Source organism: Colobus angolensis, unplaced genomic scaffold (genome assembly GCF_000951035.1).
Source record: "Colobus angolensis palliatus isolate OR3802 unplaced genomic scaffold, Cang.pa_1.0 Scaffold58, whole genome shotgun sequence".
In the NCBI taxonomy this organism is placed as follows: domain Eukaryota; kingdom Metazoa; phylum Chordata; class Mammalia; order Primates; family Cercopithecidae; genus Colobus; species Colobus angolensis.
In genome coordinates, this window is record NW_012119376.1 from 8,246,369 (window position 1) to 8,263,057 (window position 16,689).

General features: G+C 40.9%; 1 protein-coding gene across 2 annotated transcripts in view; it reads left to right on the forward strand.

The window, feature by feature from the left end:
• The window catches only part of IL20RA (interleukin 20 receptor, alpha), a 40,398-nt gene that overhangs the window by 22,395 nt on the left and 1,314 nt on the right, over positions 1–16,689 (forward strand). Inside the window, exons 2-6 of one of the 2 annotated variants that reach the window (XM_011962084.1) lie at positions 1,966–2,101; positions 7,588–7,766; positions 9,528–9,703; positions 10,280–10,424; positions 14,543–14,682. In XM_011962084.1, coding sequence (XP_011817474.1) covers positions 2,025–2,101; positions 7,588–7,766; positions 9,528–9,703; positions 10,280–10,424; positions 14,543–14,682 — 717 coding nt within the window. In that variant the 5' untranslated portion in view covers positions 1,966–2,024. Of the gene's footprint in view, positions 1–1,952; positions 2,102–7,587; positions 7,767–9,527; positions 9,704–10,279; positions 10,425–14,542; positions 14,683–16,689 lie in introns of those variants that run through there. The other variant, XM_011962085.1, reaches the window with a different exon arrangement.

Consider the following 16,689-nt stretch of genomic DNA (forward strand, 5'->3'; position numbering starts at 1 on the left):
GACGATATGCCTGGACTATACTATCTAAGATAACTTCCGTGTTCTATCTCCAAACTCATGTTGCCACAAACCAAAATATTCTATTTCCTTGTCAGCTCTATAAAGCCATGTTTTGACAATGTCTTTCACCACTGATATTATAATGCACAGTCTATTTTACTTTGTATAAAGAGATGGTAACCACTCTTCATGTGTTAGGGCCATCTAAAAATGCAGGCCACAGCATTTTAGATCTGGAAAGATCCTTGGAAATTTTTATGTTAAATGGGTTCCGCATTTTTGAAGAGCTGAGAAGTATTATACTCAGTGTGCTGCCTCCCCATGTTCTGTTTTGTCTCCAAAAATCTGATTAAAATTGAGAACCTGGTAAACCTAGTAGTACCATTAAGCAGTATTAAATCATTGATAAATATTCATTGTATGTAATCTCCAGAAAATACCAACACCACTTGCTACACAATGGTTCCAAAGAATTACAAGAAGATGTTAGGCTATGTCCTTTTGAGATTCCCCTACCCCTACCACACACACACACACACACACAAACACACACACACGGCAGTGGTCAATTGATTGTGCTTCTCTGTGAGTAACTTTTTTCTTAAAAATAAAACTAAAATTTTTTTTTATGAGTAAGGTTAAAAGTAGGAGTCATTACAATTATAGCACAAGCATACCTACACTCAGCCATCTTTACACTAAAGAGCTAACTTTGCTTAGAATCAGGGTGATACTACAAACTTTAATTCTAAAGTAAATAATTTTTCTTTTCATTTGGCTTGCAAAATAACTACATTGTGTAGAACTAATCTTAACCAAGGATTACCTCACACAGAATTCCTTTCTCTGATGTTAGTCCCAGCTACTTTACTCAAGAATTATGATACTTAGCCAAGATTGGACCTGCCATCAGTGACTGAACTAAATTTTATTTCCTAAGTTGATTTGCAGTGTTAATATTTTGTATTTTTCAAGTTCAATGATTGACTAGAATATGCATATTTGTGACAGGATTAGCTCTTCATAAAACCTGATTGGTTATCACTCTGTGCTTTGTGATCTTTCCAATATTTTGAATTAATATTTTGAATCCTACATATTACCACTGAATTTTTTCATTTACTTTAATTCAAGGATTATCTTTGCTTTATTTTATAAGAAAGTAGCCTCTCCTTTCCTTTTCCAAGTTTTTAGTAGTTTCTCAATTCTTTACCATTTCTCCACAAGGATTTCTATAAATTAATCCTTTAGGATACAGTTTTTCTTAGAGTGCACCTATGTGAACATATCAGTGTTTATTTAAATAAATTGTCTTATTTCATTGGTTCCTTTTCTAATTATTGCTTTACTATATTCTTTAGTAAAGGCAGTCCCAATTCTCACCTTTGAAACTCTGGCCTCTCGGGGTCACCTACTCTAAATTTTATTTTAACATTTAATAAAAAGATTGTTTTGGTTCTCTGCAGTGCATAACAAACTATCCCCAAAATTTAGTGGTTTAAAACAATCATTTTATTATTTCTTAAAATTCTGGGGATTAACTGGGGTTTGCTTTCCAATCATCTGCCAGATGATTCTTCTGCTGATCTCATGCAAGGTCTCTCATGCAGCTTCAGTCTGTGACAGAAGGGGCTAGAATGACCACAGTGACTTCATTGTGGCCTCTTAATTGGAAGGCTGGGCTCAGCTGGGACACCAGGACAACTGAGCCTCTCTTCGTGCAATCTCTCAGCAAGTTAGCTGTTATTTTACATAGCAACTCAGGAAATTTTTTTGAAAAGCAAAAGTCCTGGCTTAGTCCCAGAGCCACCTCTGCCACATTCTCTTTTGCATTTGAGAGATGTTACACAGGGCATACATACTGGAAGGCCATATTGGGGGCCATCTCTGGAGACTAGCTACTACAGGAATCATGTTTTCCTTTTCTGCCACTAAGACTTCAATTCCTTTCTGCTCCTTTTTCAGTTCCCTGTATCTCTGGTGGTTTGCCTAAACCTGCAAACATCACCTTCTTATCCATCAACATGAAGAATGTCCTACAATGGAATCCACCAGAGTGTCTTCAAGGACTTAAAGTTACTTACACTGTGCAGTATTTCATGTAAGTTCTTTTCCTTTTGGCTAGCTTACAAACACAAGACTCCGACTCCTGTGAATTGTGCAAAGATAAACTCTCTGCGGTATTAAATGTGTTTGAAAAAGAGAAAAGTTTTAGATATTTCAGGTTAAGTTTTCTTGATGTTTTGTAAGATTAAATTAGAAAACAGTTTCTTCATGGAGACAGAGGCATTGGGAGGCTCAGGCAAGGCGAGGTTATTTAGACAGAAAAGAAGTTGGTCAAAACATTATTAGGTGGCTGAGCAAACAAGGCAATCCATCATCTCTGAATTTTTTCTAAGCTGTTTGGAATTACAGGCATCCTTAGACTCCTTGAAACCACATGCACATTTTGTGCGATCAGCTGTTGCACTTAAAGATAGCAGTGAACAGACATTTCATCTGGCCCTCAAAACTCATTGCAAGCAGGAAAGAATGCAAAACAGGTAGTCAATGTCCATCTTCAGAGAAACAAAGGAAATGGCCACAACCCTAACCACAAACTAAGAACCATCCAAGCCAAATCCTGTGGAATCCGAAGAAAAACAGCTACAGAAACTGAAAGCAAACCTATACCTTCCCATCTCCAATCACAGGAAATGATTTCACAAAATAAGTGTCACAGTACTAAGAGGCCCACCTAACAATCTGAGAGCATGGAAATCTAAGGATCGCCACCACCAGAAATTAAGGAAATGTCCCCATGGAGCCCCAGTTGGGTGCCACAGAATGTCACAGATGGAGGAGCTAAAATAGAAATCAGGCACACAGGACATGTCCATTGTGGAGGCCCTGTCACAGCCCAGGGAGAAGCTGGGAGTGAGCCGGAGGCAGGAGGAAAGGGAGGTAGCACTGGCTGGGAGGCAGCCCAGGAAGGGATCCTGCAGCCCAAAACGTCAGCCTCCTGCAGCCCAAAACCTGAGGGCAGGCAGATTTCCCAGGGAGCAAAGGGAATAATAGATTCAGTGAGAGGGTGTTGGATGGAAACAGAAGTTTAAAATTATGGAGAGCATTGGCCGGATGCAGTGGCTATCACCTGTAACCCCAGCACCTTAGGAGGGCGAAAATGGTGGATCCCATGAGCTCACAAGTTCGAAACCAACCTGGGAAACATGACAAAACCCCATCTCTACAAAAAATACAAAAATCAGCCGGTCATGATGGTGCGTGCTTGTAGTCCCATGTACTTGGGAGGCTGGGGTGGCAGGATGGCTTGAGCTGGGAGGTGGAGGTTCCAGTGAGCTGAGATCATGCCACTGCTCTCCAGCCTGGGCAATAAAGCCAGGTCTTGTCTCAAACAAACAAACAAAAATTATGGAGAGTAAAAGCTCATTATCTGAGCCCTATTCTTATGTCCATTTGCCTGTTCAACAAACAGCTGGCCCCATTCAAACAGTAATAGTCCCAAAGGAACTAGCATAGCACCTATTCATAATTACTGGAAGAGGGAAAGAGGAAAAAAGAATACAAGTTTCCAGAAAGCTTTGCTCTGGAAGTAAGGAAGAATTAAAACACATAACAGTCCATAATTTTGTTAGAGTGCATAAACAACAGGATCTGTAAAGGTAAAACTCAAAGAAGAGAAAACAGTGAAAGAAGAGATTCGAAGACAGCAGGAAGAACATGTCTTTTTAGGAAGTGTGCAGAGCTTAGGAAAATGCTGGAATATAAAAATACTGTATCAAGATGAAAACCTGTTAGAGCTAAGTGATAGTAATGGTTGAACAGGTAATAAAGACTGTTTGGAACTGTGTATCATAAATGTGTGGTATGTCTAGAAAAAAAATGGTAAAAACAATAGCAAGACACATCCTGGTGAGGTTATTGGACTTTAAGATAATTAAATGATTCATGGCCATTTTAGCAAAAGCGGAACTCAAGTTGGGAGAAAGGGAGAATTTCAATCTGGCAACACTCAATAGAATACATTTTCTGAGGAAAAGACAAGTGTGACCTAAGACTCTTACTAAGTTCAGTAGACTTGTGTTTGGAAGCAGGTGGGAACCCAGGAGATCACTTTTCTGAGACCTTCCTGGGGGATGAGGTGGAGCACTAACTAAAGATGACCTCCAGCTAACAGAGAGATAAAGACAAACCCAAAAGAAGAACTTAGTGATGACAAAAAAAGACTGGTAGCATGCATTGAATTTATCTGAATATGGAACTAAGACTAAATAGTGATGGAAATGTAATTATGAAGTTTCTTAGAAATAATCTGAATTTAAACAATAATATAAGATGGAAAGGTGGGGGGACTGTAAGTGTACTGATTTTCATAGCCAGAAGCCATTAAATGTGATCTAAAATAACAATATTTTATTATTTTAATAATTAACCTCTCAATATTTTTCACAAACCATTTTCTTAATTTAAAAGCTCTTTTAGGAACAAATATCTCTTGTGGTGAGAAACATTTGCACTTCTACAGTTCCTTTAATTTCATGTCAATTTCTTTTTTCTATCAAAGTTCAAGGCACATTGAATTGACTACTTTTATTAAAACCATATATATGGTATAATCTAATTTTTGTCCATCTATTCTGCTATCATATCGTCTTTCTGTTTATACAGAAGCAAAATGAGATATCCAGAATCATGCACACGAAATGTTCCAGAGTAATGGGTTTTAGGATGATTTGTTTCTCTTATGATTATACTTTCTGAATTGTTTGATTGTTTGAATTTAAAAACATTACCATATTTTCAAAAAAGAATAAAGTCAGTTTTGTCTTTGAAAATCAAATTCATATCACTAAAACCAATGAAAGACTTCAGCAGCGACTCACAGTGACCTCAAATCTAGAACCTCATTCTCATTTCCAAGGAGTTTCTCAGGAGCCAGTGTTAGAGGAAAGAAACTGCTTTGCAAAGGGAAAAGACTCACGAGCATGTCCTTGCCTCCTTATCCATTAGGTGGAGCAAAGAGCTTGCTCTGTCCTTTATTTTTTATGTGATTCAGAAAGGGATTTTTAAAAAATAGTCATCACTGCTCTGTGTGAGCAGATCACTTAGATTGTGCAACTTTTAAAAATATGTGTTTAAAAAGAAGCTTGCCATGTTGGAGTTCTTACATGCCTGTGCATGTGAAAGAGGGACAGGAATATAGGGCAGCATATTTCCCTGCCAGAGGGCTCCAAGCTCAGCTCTGGAGTCAGACGGTCCCCAGTTCATAGCCAAGCTATGAACCTAGCTGGGAAGGTTACAGATTATACGTTTATACTTTTGAGTGAAGTTTGTTTCCAAGATGAAAATTTAACAAAAGTTTAAATTTTATCCACCAAAACAATTAATGCAAAAAATAGAACGTAGCACTAAAAACAGAAGTTTTGGCATCAGGGACGAATGGTTCAAATCCCAGGTATGCCTTTTACTAGTCATATGAATTTGAGTGGATCCCTTAATCTTCCTGAGCCTCAGCTTCCTCATCTGTAAAACAGGATGAAAATAAGAGTACCTACCCCCTAGGGTTGTTATGATAATTAGATTAGATAAAGCTTGTAAATCAGAGACCACTGAGGGCCCCACATGGCTGTTTGCCATGTGTGAGTGTCATTACTGGAATATTTGCTGAGTGATTCTGGTCATCATTCATTTATTTTGCTGAAAATCTTGTAAAGAGCCTTTTCTCCTGCATCAGTATTGTCATGGGAAGCTGCCTTGCCTTTGCCAGAGTGAGGAAGTTTGAGGAGGGAGGAGGGAGGGGTCACATAGGCAATGGCAATAGTCTTCAAACCACAACTCAAGACTCTTTGATGATTCATGAAATGAATGTTGAGGGACATTATTTTTGATGGAAAGGAATGGAATGGTGTGGAATGGAGTGGAATGAAAAAATAACTGAATGCAAGGCCTGTGGTAAAGTTTAAATATTTTCTTGCACAATTTTTGTTTTAATATGTTAGTTTTATATTTTGTGAGCTGAATCAAAATGTAAAATGTATTTTTCCCCTGTGGATCATAGTCAAAAAAACATTGAAAGCCCCTAAGTAACAGTGATCACTTGGATGGAGAAGTTGATCAGTAAGATCTGACTATATTTCTGATGTCTTTTGGTAGGTATGGTACTTAGGAAATGGGAAACATCTACTTTCAGAAATCTGTTGCCATATTCTGAAAAGAGAAAATATCCTTAAGCTTTGGCAATACATGGACATATCCTCTTTCTCAAGACACACTCTTCCCTTGACCTTTATGATATGTCTTTTTCTCATCCCTCTTTAGTTGCTATTTCCAGGCCTTCTTTCTGTCCAGCCTTTAAATCTTGACGCTCCTGAAATTTTATCCTAGACTTTGTTTTATCTCCATGGATCATTCATTCATCCTTGTGCCTTCAATGAGCAGTTTGATGATATTGACTCCAAAATCCCTACCTCCCACTCACATGTCTCTCCTGAGACCCATTGCCCACTGGGCATCTGCACTGGGATATCTGTTACATACTCAGGCTCAAGGCATCAAAAGTGAATGTGTTTTCTTTCCCTTCTGCTCTGCCTCACCATCCATTTCCCAAATCTGCTCTGTCTCAGTGCTCTTTATCGTAGTAAATATCACCACCATTCCACCCATCTGCCCTAGACAGAAAGAGACGGCGTCCTTAATACCTTCATTTCCCTAATCTGTCACATGTTTTCTATCACCAAGTCCTGTCTCCTAATATTTCTTGCTTTTGTCCTGTCCTTATTCATCCTACTGCCCCCATCCTTGTCCAAGTGACCTACATCTTCCCCTAGACCACTGCAGTGTCCTCTCAGCTGCTCCCTAGGCTGCCACGTGTAACCCATCACCTTTCCCACACCTCCCCTGTCCCTTTCACTAGCTTATCATATGTTACCTGAACTCTACACTTCAGTCTCTCCCACCTGAAAAGGGCTAAAAATATTGCCACCTCCCTATTTGCTATGGGGGTTGTGTTTTTAATAAAGAAAAGAAAAATCAATATGAACAACCTAGTCAATATTATCATCCTCACTGTAATTATCAAAAATGCAGATTTCTGTATGCACTCCAGCCTCGTGTATTTTCCCTAGAATCATTGATGCTTAGATTTTTATATGCGCTGAAAACGTCAAAGTAATTTTTCTTCCAAGAAAAAAAATGACGAACTGTTCTTCAAACAATCCATCAAACTGACCTTGTGTACACAGTAGACTAAAAACCTACATAAATAATTACTAGAAGAATTGATCACACAATATGTAAAAATTTCACTGTGGCCAAAGAATAACAATAAAATATATGCGTTCAAAATATACTATCCACATTATAATTCACAGAAAGAAAGGTGATTACAGAAACTCTGACTCATGTTCCTGACAGCTAATGAAAAAAATTGCCCACAGCAAAAGTGGATTCTTTTTTATCTCGATGACAGGCACCTTTGTTTTTCTGAAGAGAAGGTCGTCAGTTCCATTCAGTTTTATCAAATGACTACATTTTTTATTGTAAAGCATAGAGGGCACCTCATTATTAATTCAGCTTCTTTCTTAGCAGATATGGGCAAAAGAAATGGCTGAATAAATCAGAATGCAGAAATATCAATAGAACCTACTGTGATCTTTCTGCTGAAACTTCTGACTACGAACACCAGTATTATGCCAAAGTTAAGGCCATTTGGGGAACAAACTGTTCCAAATGGGCTGAAAGTGGACGGTTCTATCCTTTTTTAGAAAGTAAGTAATGCCATTATTGCAATGGTCAGTTAAACATGCATTAATATCAGGTTTAACAGTCTCAGCCTCACAGACAGCCTTGCCCAGAGGAAGGTGCTCTGCTTGACGCTATTCTGGACCAGTGGGTTGACTGAACAGTACAAAGTCCTTAACCTTGCTGGCTCTGAGTCTCACCTTTATTGGTTGGTTGATTGATTGATTGATTGATTGACTGACTGTAGAGACAGGGCCTCATTATGTTGCCAGGCTGGTCTCAAACTCCTGGGCTCATGCTATCTTCCCACCTCAGCTTCTCACTAACCATGTTAGGGTTACAGGCATGGGCCACTGCACCCAGCCTGAGTCTCATCTTTAGAGTGAAAGGTTTAGCCAAGTGGTCTCTAAGATCTCTCCCAGATCCAAAATTGATACTAAATGACAATGATATTAAATTTTGACTTTGTCTTACTACTCAGTGGAAGCTACTTAGTGGAAGTTTGTTTGAGGAACAAAACGACTTTATTTAATGTGGGTTTATGGACTATTAATGTCTCCACAAGATTGATTAAAGATTGTCCTGATTATCCAACTATGCTTCTTCTTGTATGAACTTGGTAGTGTGATGATGTCATTTCCAAGTGTAACTCAGAATTAAGGCAACTTCTTCCTGGTATTTACTTTTATAATGTTGCCATCCCCTGACCTATGGCTGACTCAGTCATGAAGGACCCACTCAGGGCTGCCATAATGAGCTCTGCAAGCGCTCTGTTAGCGCGGGAGCCCTTCCAGATCAGAGGCCAGAAAACTACCCTTGGGACAAATCCAGCAACCCCCTTTCTGTTTTTCTACAGGTGAAGAGTTAAGAATGGTATTTACATTTTTAAATAGTTTCTAAAAATCCAAGGAATATTTTGTGACATTAGAAAAGTAAAGGAAATTGAAATATTGATGTCTATTCATAAAGCTGTATTGGGACACAACCCACACTCATTTGTTTACATAGATACCTTAGACTGCTTTTGCATTACAACAAGAATGGAGTAGTGCAACAGAGATCATATGGCCTGCGATGCCTGAAATATTTATTGTTCAGACCTTTAGGATAAAAATCGCCTGGTCTCTGTTCTAGATCATTCTAATCACATCTCTGATTTTCCACTTATCAAATCATGTTGTCATTTATCACCAACTTTTCAAGTCACATAAATGTTACAAAGAGTTTTGATTGTATTAACCATCTACTATTTATGCATGTGATTAAGGAAATAGAACACTTTAATTTGCTGTTCTAACATTGGATCAGGCTTGTGAAATGGTTTCAAGATTTGGCATAACTCAGGCCCACCTTTGTACGTTTTGAGGCATCTCCTGTAAGAAGGTGTCTTTTAAGGCTGAGCATGGTGGCTCACACCTGTAATCCCAACACTTTGGGAGGCCGAGGTGGACAGATCACAAGATCAGGAGTTCGAGACCAGCCTGGCCAACATGATGAAACCCCATCTCTACTAAAAATATAAAAATTAGCTGGGCCTGGTGTTGGGCACCTGTAATCCCAGCTACTTGGGAGACTGAGGCAGAAGCATCACTTGAACGCAGGAGGCGGAGGTTGCAGTGAGCCAAGATCGCACCATTGCACTCCAGCCTGAGTGATAGGGAAAGGACTCCATCTCAAAAAAAAAAAAAAAAGTATTTTAGGGCCTCGATCCAAGTAGGATTATATCGTAGCTTTATCTAAGGTAATTTTTCATCTGAACATAATACCCTCTTTCTTCCCACTTTAAGCACAAATTGGCCCACCAGAGGTGGCACTGACTACAGATGAGAAATCAATTTCTGTTGTTCTAACACCTCCAGAGAAGTGGAAGAGAAATCCAGAAGACCTTCCTGTTTCCATGCAACAAATATACTCCAATCTGAAGTATAATGTGTCTGTGTCGAATACTAAATCAAACAGAACGGTAAGCCTGAAATGGAATGGGGTATATGTTCATGAACCACTCTGTAGCTAATGTGGGAACAAACAACCCTGATGCCGTGGTTCTCTGTGTGTGAATCTGGGAAGTCATGATATTCAAAAGGTAGGCTGCACAAAATACAGTTGAAACCTTTATACAGAAATTTTACAGAACCAACTTCAGATCTTCTTTACAGAAATTCTGTTGACAGGATATGGTGTTGTTATTGGAGTGTAGAGAGAATGTACACTTGACTTTGATGGAGAGCTTTCACTTGCACAGCCTTTCTCCAAGAAGAAAAGATAATGTGAGCAGGATCCAGGACAATGAATAAGAACGCTATCCGTGTGTTGTTTAGAATCCTTCCCAGCATCGGTCCAGTTCCTGACCATGCTCTGCTGCGCTAAAGGAAAAGAGTATATTGAAACTGTTGCTGAAAAAAAAAAAAAAAAAAACAGCTTATACTGATAGTAAAGGATTAAATGGTGGCTTGGTCTTTTATTTCCTTCTAGAGTTATTTGTCTGGGGTGGTCCCAGAAATGTCTGGCTCTAACCAGTGTTTGCAATTTCCTATCCTAGTGGTCCCAGTGTGTGACCAACCACACGCTGGTGCTCACGTGGCTGGAGCCAAACACTCTTTACTGTGTCCACGTTGAGTCCTTCGTCCCAGGGCCCCCTCGCCGTGCTCAGCCTTCTGAGAAGCAGTGTGCCAGGACTTTGAAAGGTAAGCTTTTAAAAATCTTTGCTGGTCTAGGAAGGAGATCTGCTAAAACTAGAAGTCGGTATGATGGTTTAGACAAAGTTTTGAAATATCCGTGTCTAACAGAAACAGGTTGAGGCAAAGGCAGAAACAACTACCACCAGAAATGCATGGAGCAGCCTGAGGCTCTGCCACTGAGCTTGGCCAATGTTCAGAAGTGTTCTCACCCCCTCGGAGAACTCAAACGGGTCCCGTGTCCACTGCCAGCAATCTTCCCATGGTCCCTCGCCCACCTGCCTTGTGAAATAACAATGAGGAACTTTTGCACATGCCTTGTTTCTTCTTTAAAATCATAATCAGGCTGGGCATGGTGGCCCACACCTGAAATCTCAGCACTTTAGGAGGCCAAGGAGGAAGGATGGCTTGAGCCCAGGAGTTTAAGACCAGCCTGGGCAACATAGTGAGATCTCAACAAAAAATAAAGTCAACCAGGCATGGTAGTGCATGCCTGTAGTCCTAGCTACTCAGGAGGCTGAGGTGGGAGGATCACCTGAGCCCAGGAGAGGCTGCAGTGAGCCATGGGTGCACCACTGCACTCCAGCTTGGGCAACAGAGTGAGATCTTGTCTCAAAAAATAAAAAATAAAATCATAACCACTCTGATCAATAGAAGTTCTGTGGTCTTCAAGAACATCAGACAATTTTATTGCTAGAAACAAAGTGTTATTCTGAAACCACTGTAAAGGAGAATGTATTTTTTACTTTCCCTGGGGAATACTAATTATAGGTGCTTCCAGTTGTGTTCAAGTGCCACTAATTGTCTGAGTGAGGGTCTTGGATCTGCAAATCAGTGATCACTTCCTTATCCTTACAGTTGCTTCTCTCTGTTTCCTTTTATTTATCTCCTCCTCACATTTTCTACACTGGGCTGCCAGGAAACCGTGATTAGAGATACCCATTCCTATGCGGAGACATAGAGTTGTAAGCTTGGCATTCATTTAATTTTTCCGCCTTCAGAGTGAGAGGAACTTGAACTCAAAACTTGAAAATTCAAAGAAAATAAATCCTAAAGTTTGCCTGCATCGAAGGACTCGTCATCCATTATTCCTCCACTTCTTTTCCAAACAGCCGGGCTAGAGACAGAAGCCCGCGACCTCCACCCCACACCTTGGCTGTATCACCAGCCATGAATAGGAATCCATAACCCCTGCTTTCCTCTTCCCTCACTCCTCCCACCTTTCAAGATGAAACTGTCCCAAAGTGAAGAAAGGGAACTTTGTGAGTACATATGAAAAGTGCAAGGCTTTACCCTTGACTCTCTGTCTTTATCATAGCTTATCATAGCTTTTCTTTTACAATGAAGGAGTCTCTGCCATATATGAAACTAAAATGCCAAGCAAAACAAAGCATATTGAAGAAATCATATTTGTATTTGGGAGAAGTTCTCTCTTTACTAACACCTTGATCAGTGCCAGCTGCTGGGAATGAATTTCCAGTGGAAATCATTAACACAATTGAAGCAAAAGCAACGAAATGCAGATTGAATTCAAAACTTCTCGGTAAGCAGATGAAGCTCACTTTCTCACTACTATGAAAAAAGTGGCCACGTGCAGTGGTTCACGCCTATAATACCAGCACTTTGGGAGGCCGAGGCAGGAGGATTACTTGAGCCCAGGAGTTCGAGACCAGTCTGGGCAACATGGTGAAACCCCCATCTCTACTAAAAATACAAAAATTAGCCAGGCATGGTGGCACACACCTTTAGTCCAAGCTACTTGGGAAGCTGAGATGGAAGGATCACTTGGGGAAGTGGAGGCTACAGTGAGCCGTGATTGTGCCACTGCACTCCAGCCTGGGCAACAACAGAGTGAAACCCTGTCTCAAAAAAAAAAAAGAAAGAAAAATTAACAGAGTAACTAGGCTCTATTTCTGGTTCTGAACCCCTGCTATCCCAGCTGTTAGATCACCAGAGATATCTTTCGAACACACTGGTGTGAGGACCTGCTTTCTGAATAATCAGTATTACCTCTATTGGAACTATTTTTTAAAACATATTTCTGCTCTCTAGTCCCCCATCCCTAAAATACAGATACAGTTTATTAGGTTTGTTGTAGTAAACATGGATTAGTGTATACTAAATGCTGTCAGTCATTGTTATGACTCTTTTCAATTAGGACAGACTCAATCCAGGGACCAGGGATTGTATTAAGAGGGTTGGACTGAGTTATAGGCTACAAGCAGGGCAGGTTGAGTTCTGACACCCGCAGCATCCGCACTGCAGCACTGGCACGTCTCTGTGCGGAAGCTGGTGGTGAATGTGCTCCTTGGGAATTATGCAGAGTAACAGGCCCACATACGAGACTTCTCCCACCGGCTCTTGTTGACCACCCTCATCAGCCATGACACATCTGTTTCCAGGCTTTCAACTGGATAGTTAACCAGATAGTGACTTTGCTGCTTTCTCTTGGGCCCAAGCATCAAGAGCATCCAACATTCTCCCGGATTAGAATGCTCCGGTCACACTCCCGCTGGTTTTGTTAGTGTGTAAGGAGCACACTCGGACTTTTGTCATTTGTGCTGAAGCTGCTCTTTTTCCTACAGCTGTATCAGTCAGGATTCTCCAGAGAAACAGAACCAATAGAATACATATAGATGCATATATTGATATATTTATTTGTTTAGAAATATTGATTTATTTTAAGGCGTTGACTCATGGGATTGTGGAGGCTGGCAAGTCCGAATTTGTAGCATAGGCAGGCTGGAGACCCATGGAAGAGTTGATGTTTGCAGTTCGCACCCAAAGGTAGTCTGCTGGCAGAATTCCCTGTTCCTTAGGGTCGTCAAGACATTTTTATTAAAGTCTTCAGTTGATTGGATGAGGCCCACCCACATTATAGATGGTAATCTGCTTTACTCAAAAACCTACTGATTGAAATGTCAGTCTCCCAAAAATAAAAAAAAAGTAAAAAAAAATAAACCTTCACAGAAAGCTCTAGAGTAATGTTTAGCCAAATATCTGAGTACTGTGGCCAGTCAACTAGACATGTAAAATATACCATCACAACTTCCAAGTATACCACAGTGGCTTAACAAGTATGAGTTAGTCACAATAAGCTCTAGTCATCAGCTATATGGCCTGATCAATGGTGTGCGCCAGCACGGGCGCGGTGGCTCAAGCCTGTAATCCCAGCACCTTGGGAGGCCGAGACGGGCGGATCATGAGGTCAGGAGATCGAGACCATCCTGGCTAACAGGGTGAAACCCCGTCTCTACTAAAAATACAAAAACTAGCGGGGCGAGGTGGCGGGCGCCTGTAGTCCCAGCTGCTGAGGCAGGAGAATGGCGTAAAACCCAGGAGGCGGAGCTTGCAGTGAGCTGAGATCTGGCCACTGCACTCCAGTCCGGGCGACAGAGCGAGACTCTGCCTCAAAAAAAAAAAAAAAAACTTTTATTAAAACAATGTCCCAAGTATTTTCATTCCTCTGCAGACTTTTACTCATCGTGAGCCTACAGCACAGCAGGCCCAGGAAGGGAGTTAACTGCCATTCGCACTGTACCTTGTCCAGCCACCTCCCTACACACATCCCCAGGCTCCAGCCCTACCCAGAAAGTCCAGTCAAGCAGTGCAAGAACGGTTCTGCTACTCACATAAAAGGTGGTGCCATGCATTCATGTCCTTCAGTGAACATGCAGAAAGATTGAGTCAAACATGTGGCGTGGAAAAGTGGAGCAATTCAGTGGGATATTCACTCGAGGGTTTTGTTGTTTGTTTGAAGTTCTGTGAGTTACTAGAATATCAAATACACTTACTTTCAAATATAGAAACACGCATGAATCTCATGGCCAGATACATGATGGTGGAATATGTGCTGACTTGGATGATTGATGTATTCTTAAACATTTGAGATGTGTTCAGATGATTCCTTCAGACCGTCTCTTGTCAGGGATAGTAAGAATTCTGAGACCGCTTATAACATTTAGCTTAAGCTTCTCAACGTAGAGGTGAGAAAACTGAGTTCCCAAATGCAAGTGATCTGCCCAGAAGCTGCTTAACGATGTCAGTTTTTCCCATCACATCAAATCACAACTATCTAATCCCTTCCCCCCACTTCCCACCTTTTTTTTTTTTTTTTTTTTTAACAGATCAATCATCAGAGTTCAAAGCTAAAATCATCTTCTGGTATGTTCTGCCCGTATCCGTTACTGTGTTTCTATTCTCTGTGATGGGCTATTCCATCTACCGATATATCCACGTTGGCAAAGAGAAACACCCAGCAAATTTGGTGAGTGCTTAGTGTGGCAGGGATCTTTATTATAATAGTACACCTCCAGGAGGACAGAAGAGGAGGTTCTAGAGCAGATTCAGTTCCCTTTAAGGGCAGAGTGAAATTAAAGTTAAATAGCTGGTGAATTAAAAAACACTTTCTGGGCTGGGCATGGTGGCTCATGCCTGTAATCCCAACACTGTGGGAAACTGAGGCAGTTGGATCACTTGAGGTCAGGAGTTCAAGACCAGCCTGGTCAACAGCATGAAACCCCATCTCTACTAAAAATGCAAAAATTAGCTAGGTGTGGTGATGCATGACTATAATCCCAGCTACTCGGGAGGCTGAGACAGGAGAGTCACTTGAACCTGGGAGGCCAAGATTGCAGTGAGGCAAGAGTGCACCACTGCACTCCAGCCTGAGTGACAGTGAGACTGTCTCCAAAAAAAAAAAACTGCTTTCTGGATTAGCTCACTGACAGAATCTTTTTCCTTAGCTTTGAAAAGATTTTCTATTTAATGACCAAATTTTACAAGGTCCCACAGATAAGTTCAGTCATGATCCCTGCCCTGCCCTTCTAGAAGTTCAAGCCTAGTTGGGGACTAGAATTTCAAAATAATACGTGAAGGCTAAGATGAGAGCAGGCACTGGGAACTCAGGGGGTACAAGGAGAGCCCTGAAACCCTACACAGGAGCTCAGCTCTCATGCCAGGGCTTGGCTATGAGAGGTGAGTAGGAGTTAAGATCCATAGTGCAAGCAGAAGAAACAGCAAGGTGGATGTGTGGAAACTGCATGACATTCATAAACCAGGAGGCTCCAGATGAGGAGCTAGAAAAGAAGACAAGACTGGAGAGTGGGTGGTGGGTCCAAATAAGGGGAGAACTGGGGTGCTGTTCTAAGGAGCTCGGCCTCATTCTACCGGCAAAGAGAAATCTCCATAGGGTTTTAAGTTAGGAGCATCATAGTCAGTATCAAGGTTTAGATCCAACCAGATATTAGTTCCAGGACAACTTGGAGCCGAGTAAGACTAGAAACAAGAAAAGCACCTAGGGAACTGTAGCTTTGTCCAGGGGAGAGAAGATTCATGTCTAACAGGCCAGAGTGGGGTATCAGGTTAGAGAGAAAGACGTGGAATGGAAACACACTTAGGAGGAACATGGCCAGGACTTAATCCTTCACAGTAAGAAGAAGCAAGAAAGAAGAAAGAATTAAACCCACAGAGATGGGACCATGTGCTGAAGGGTTCTGAAGGGTTGAGCATATTTTTAACAGTCAAAACCATTTTCTTGGGAACTATTAAAAGATGTGTTCCCGTGTACATGATAACATACCTTGGTTCCTGTTAGTTCCGTTTATAAGTTTTTCTATGATTCTACCTGCATTCAGGTTTCAGAGTTGGCTTCCTAATGGCATTGGGAGACCTTTTCTGGAAGGAACATTCACAGGAGAATTGACCACCTGTGATTTTTTAGAAACTTAAAATGTTGTAAAAGAATGAGGCTGGAGGTTCTGTTTTGTAAAGTTAAATGAAATCACATGGTAGAGTGACAATGAGGATTGTAACTCATGCTCTCTTAGAAAACAGGTATCTTTCACGGTACCCATAGCAATAATTTAATCTCGTCTGAGCTTCCCTGACATGATTTAGAGTTTCTCTGTCTACCATAAACTGGAAGATGAGTTTCCTTTTTTGGCCCTATTATAGCATGGTAAGAATGGTATAAGGGGTAAAAACCATCCCTGCTCATATATTTCCCTCCCTTTCTACATCCAGTTCTCATGCCTGTCCGCATTTCAAATATATCCAAAAACAGAGCAGGTAGCCCAGGTAACCACAGCTTATTAACAAGTACATAGCAAACTATAAATAAAACAATGTCACAAACTCTGCCACATTCAGTCTTTGCTACTCTTCATGTGGCTAAGATTCTGACTTTACAGAATGTAAAAAAAGTCAAGAAATGAAGAACTCCCCTGCCGGTTACAAGAGGGGGCACCAATGCCCCAGCCCCAGCCCTGGACTA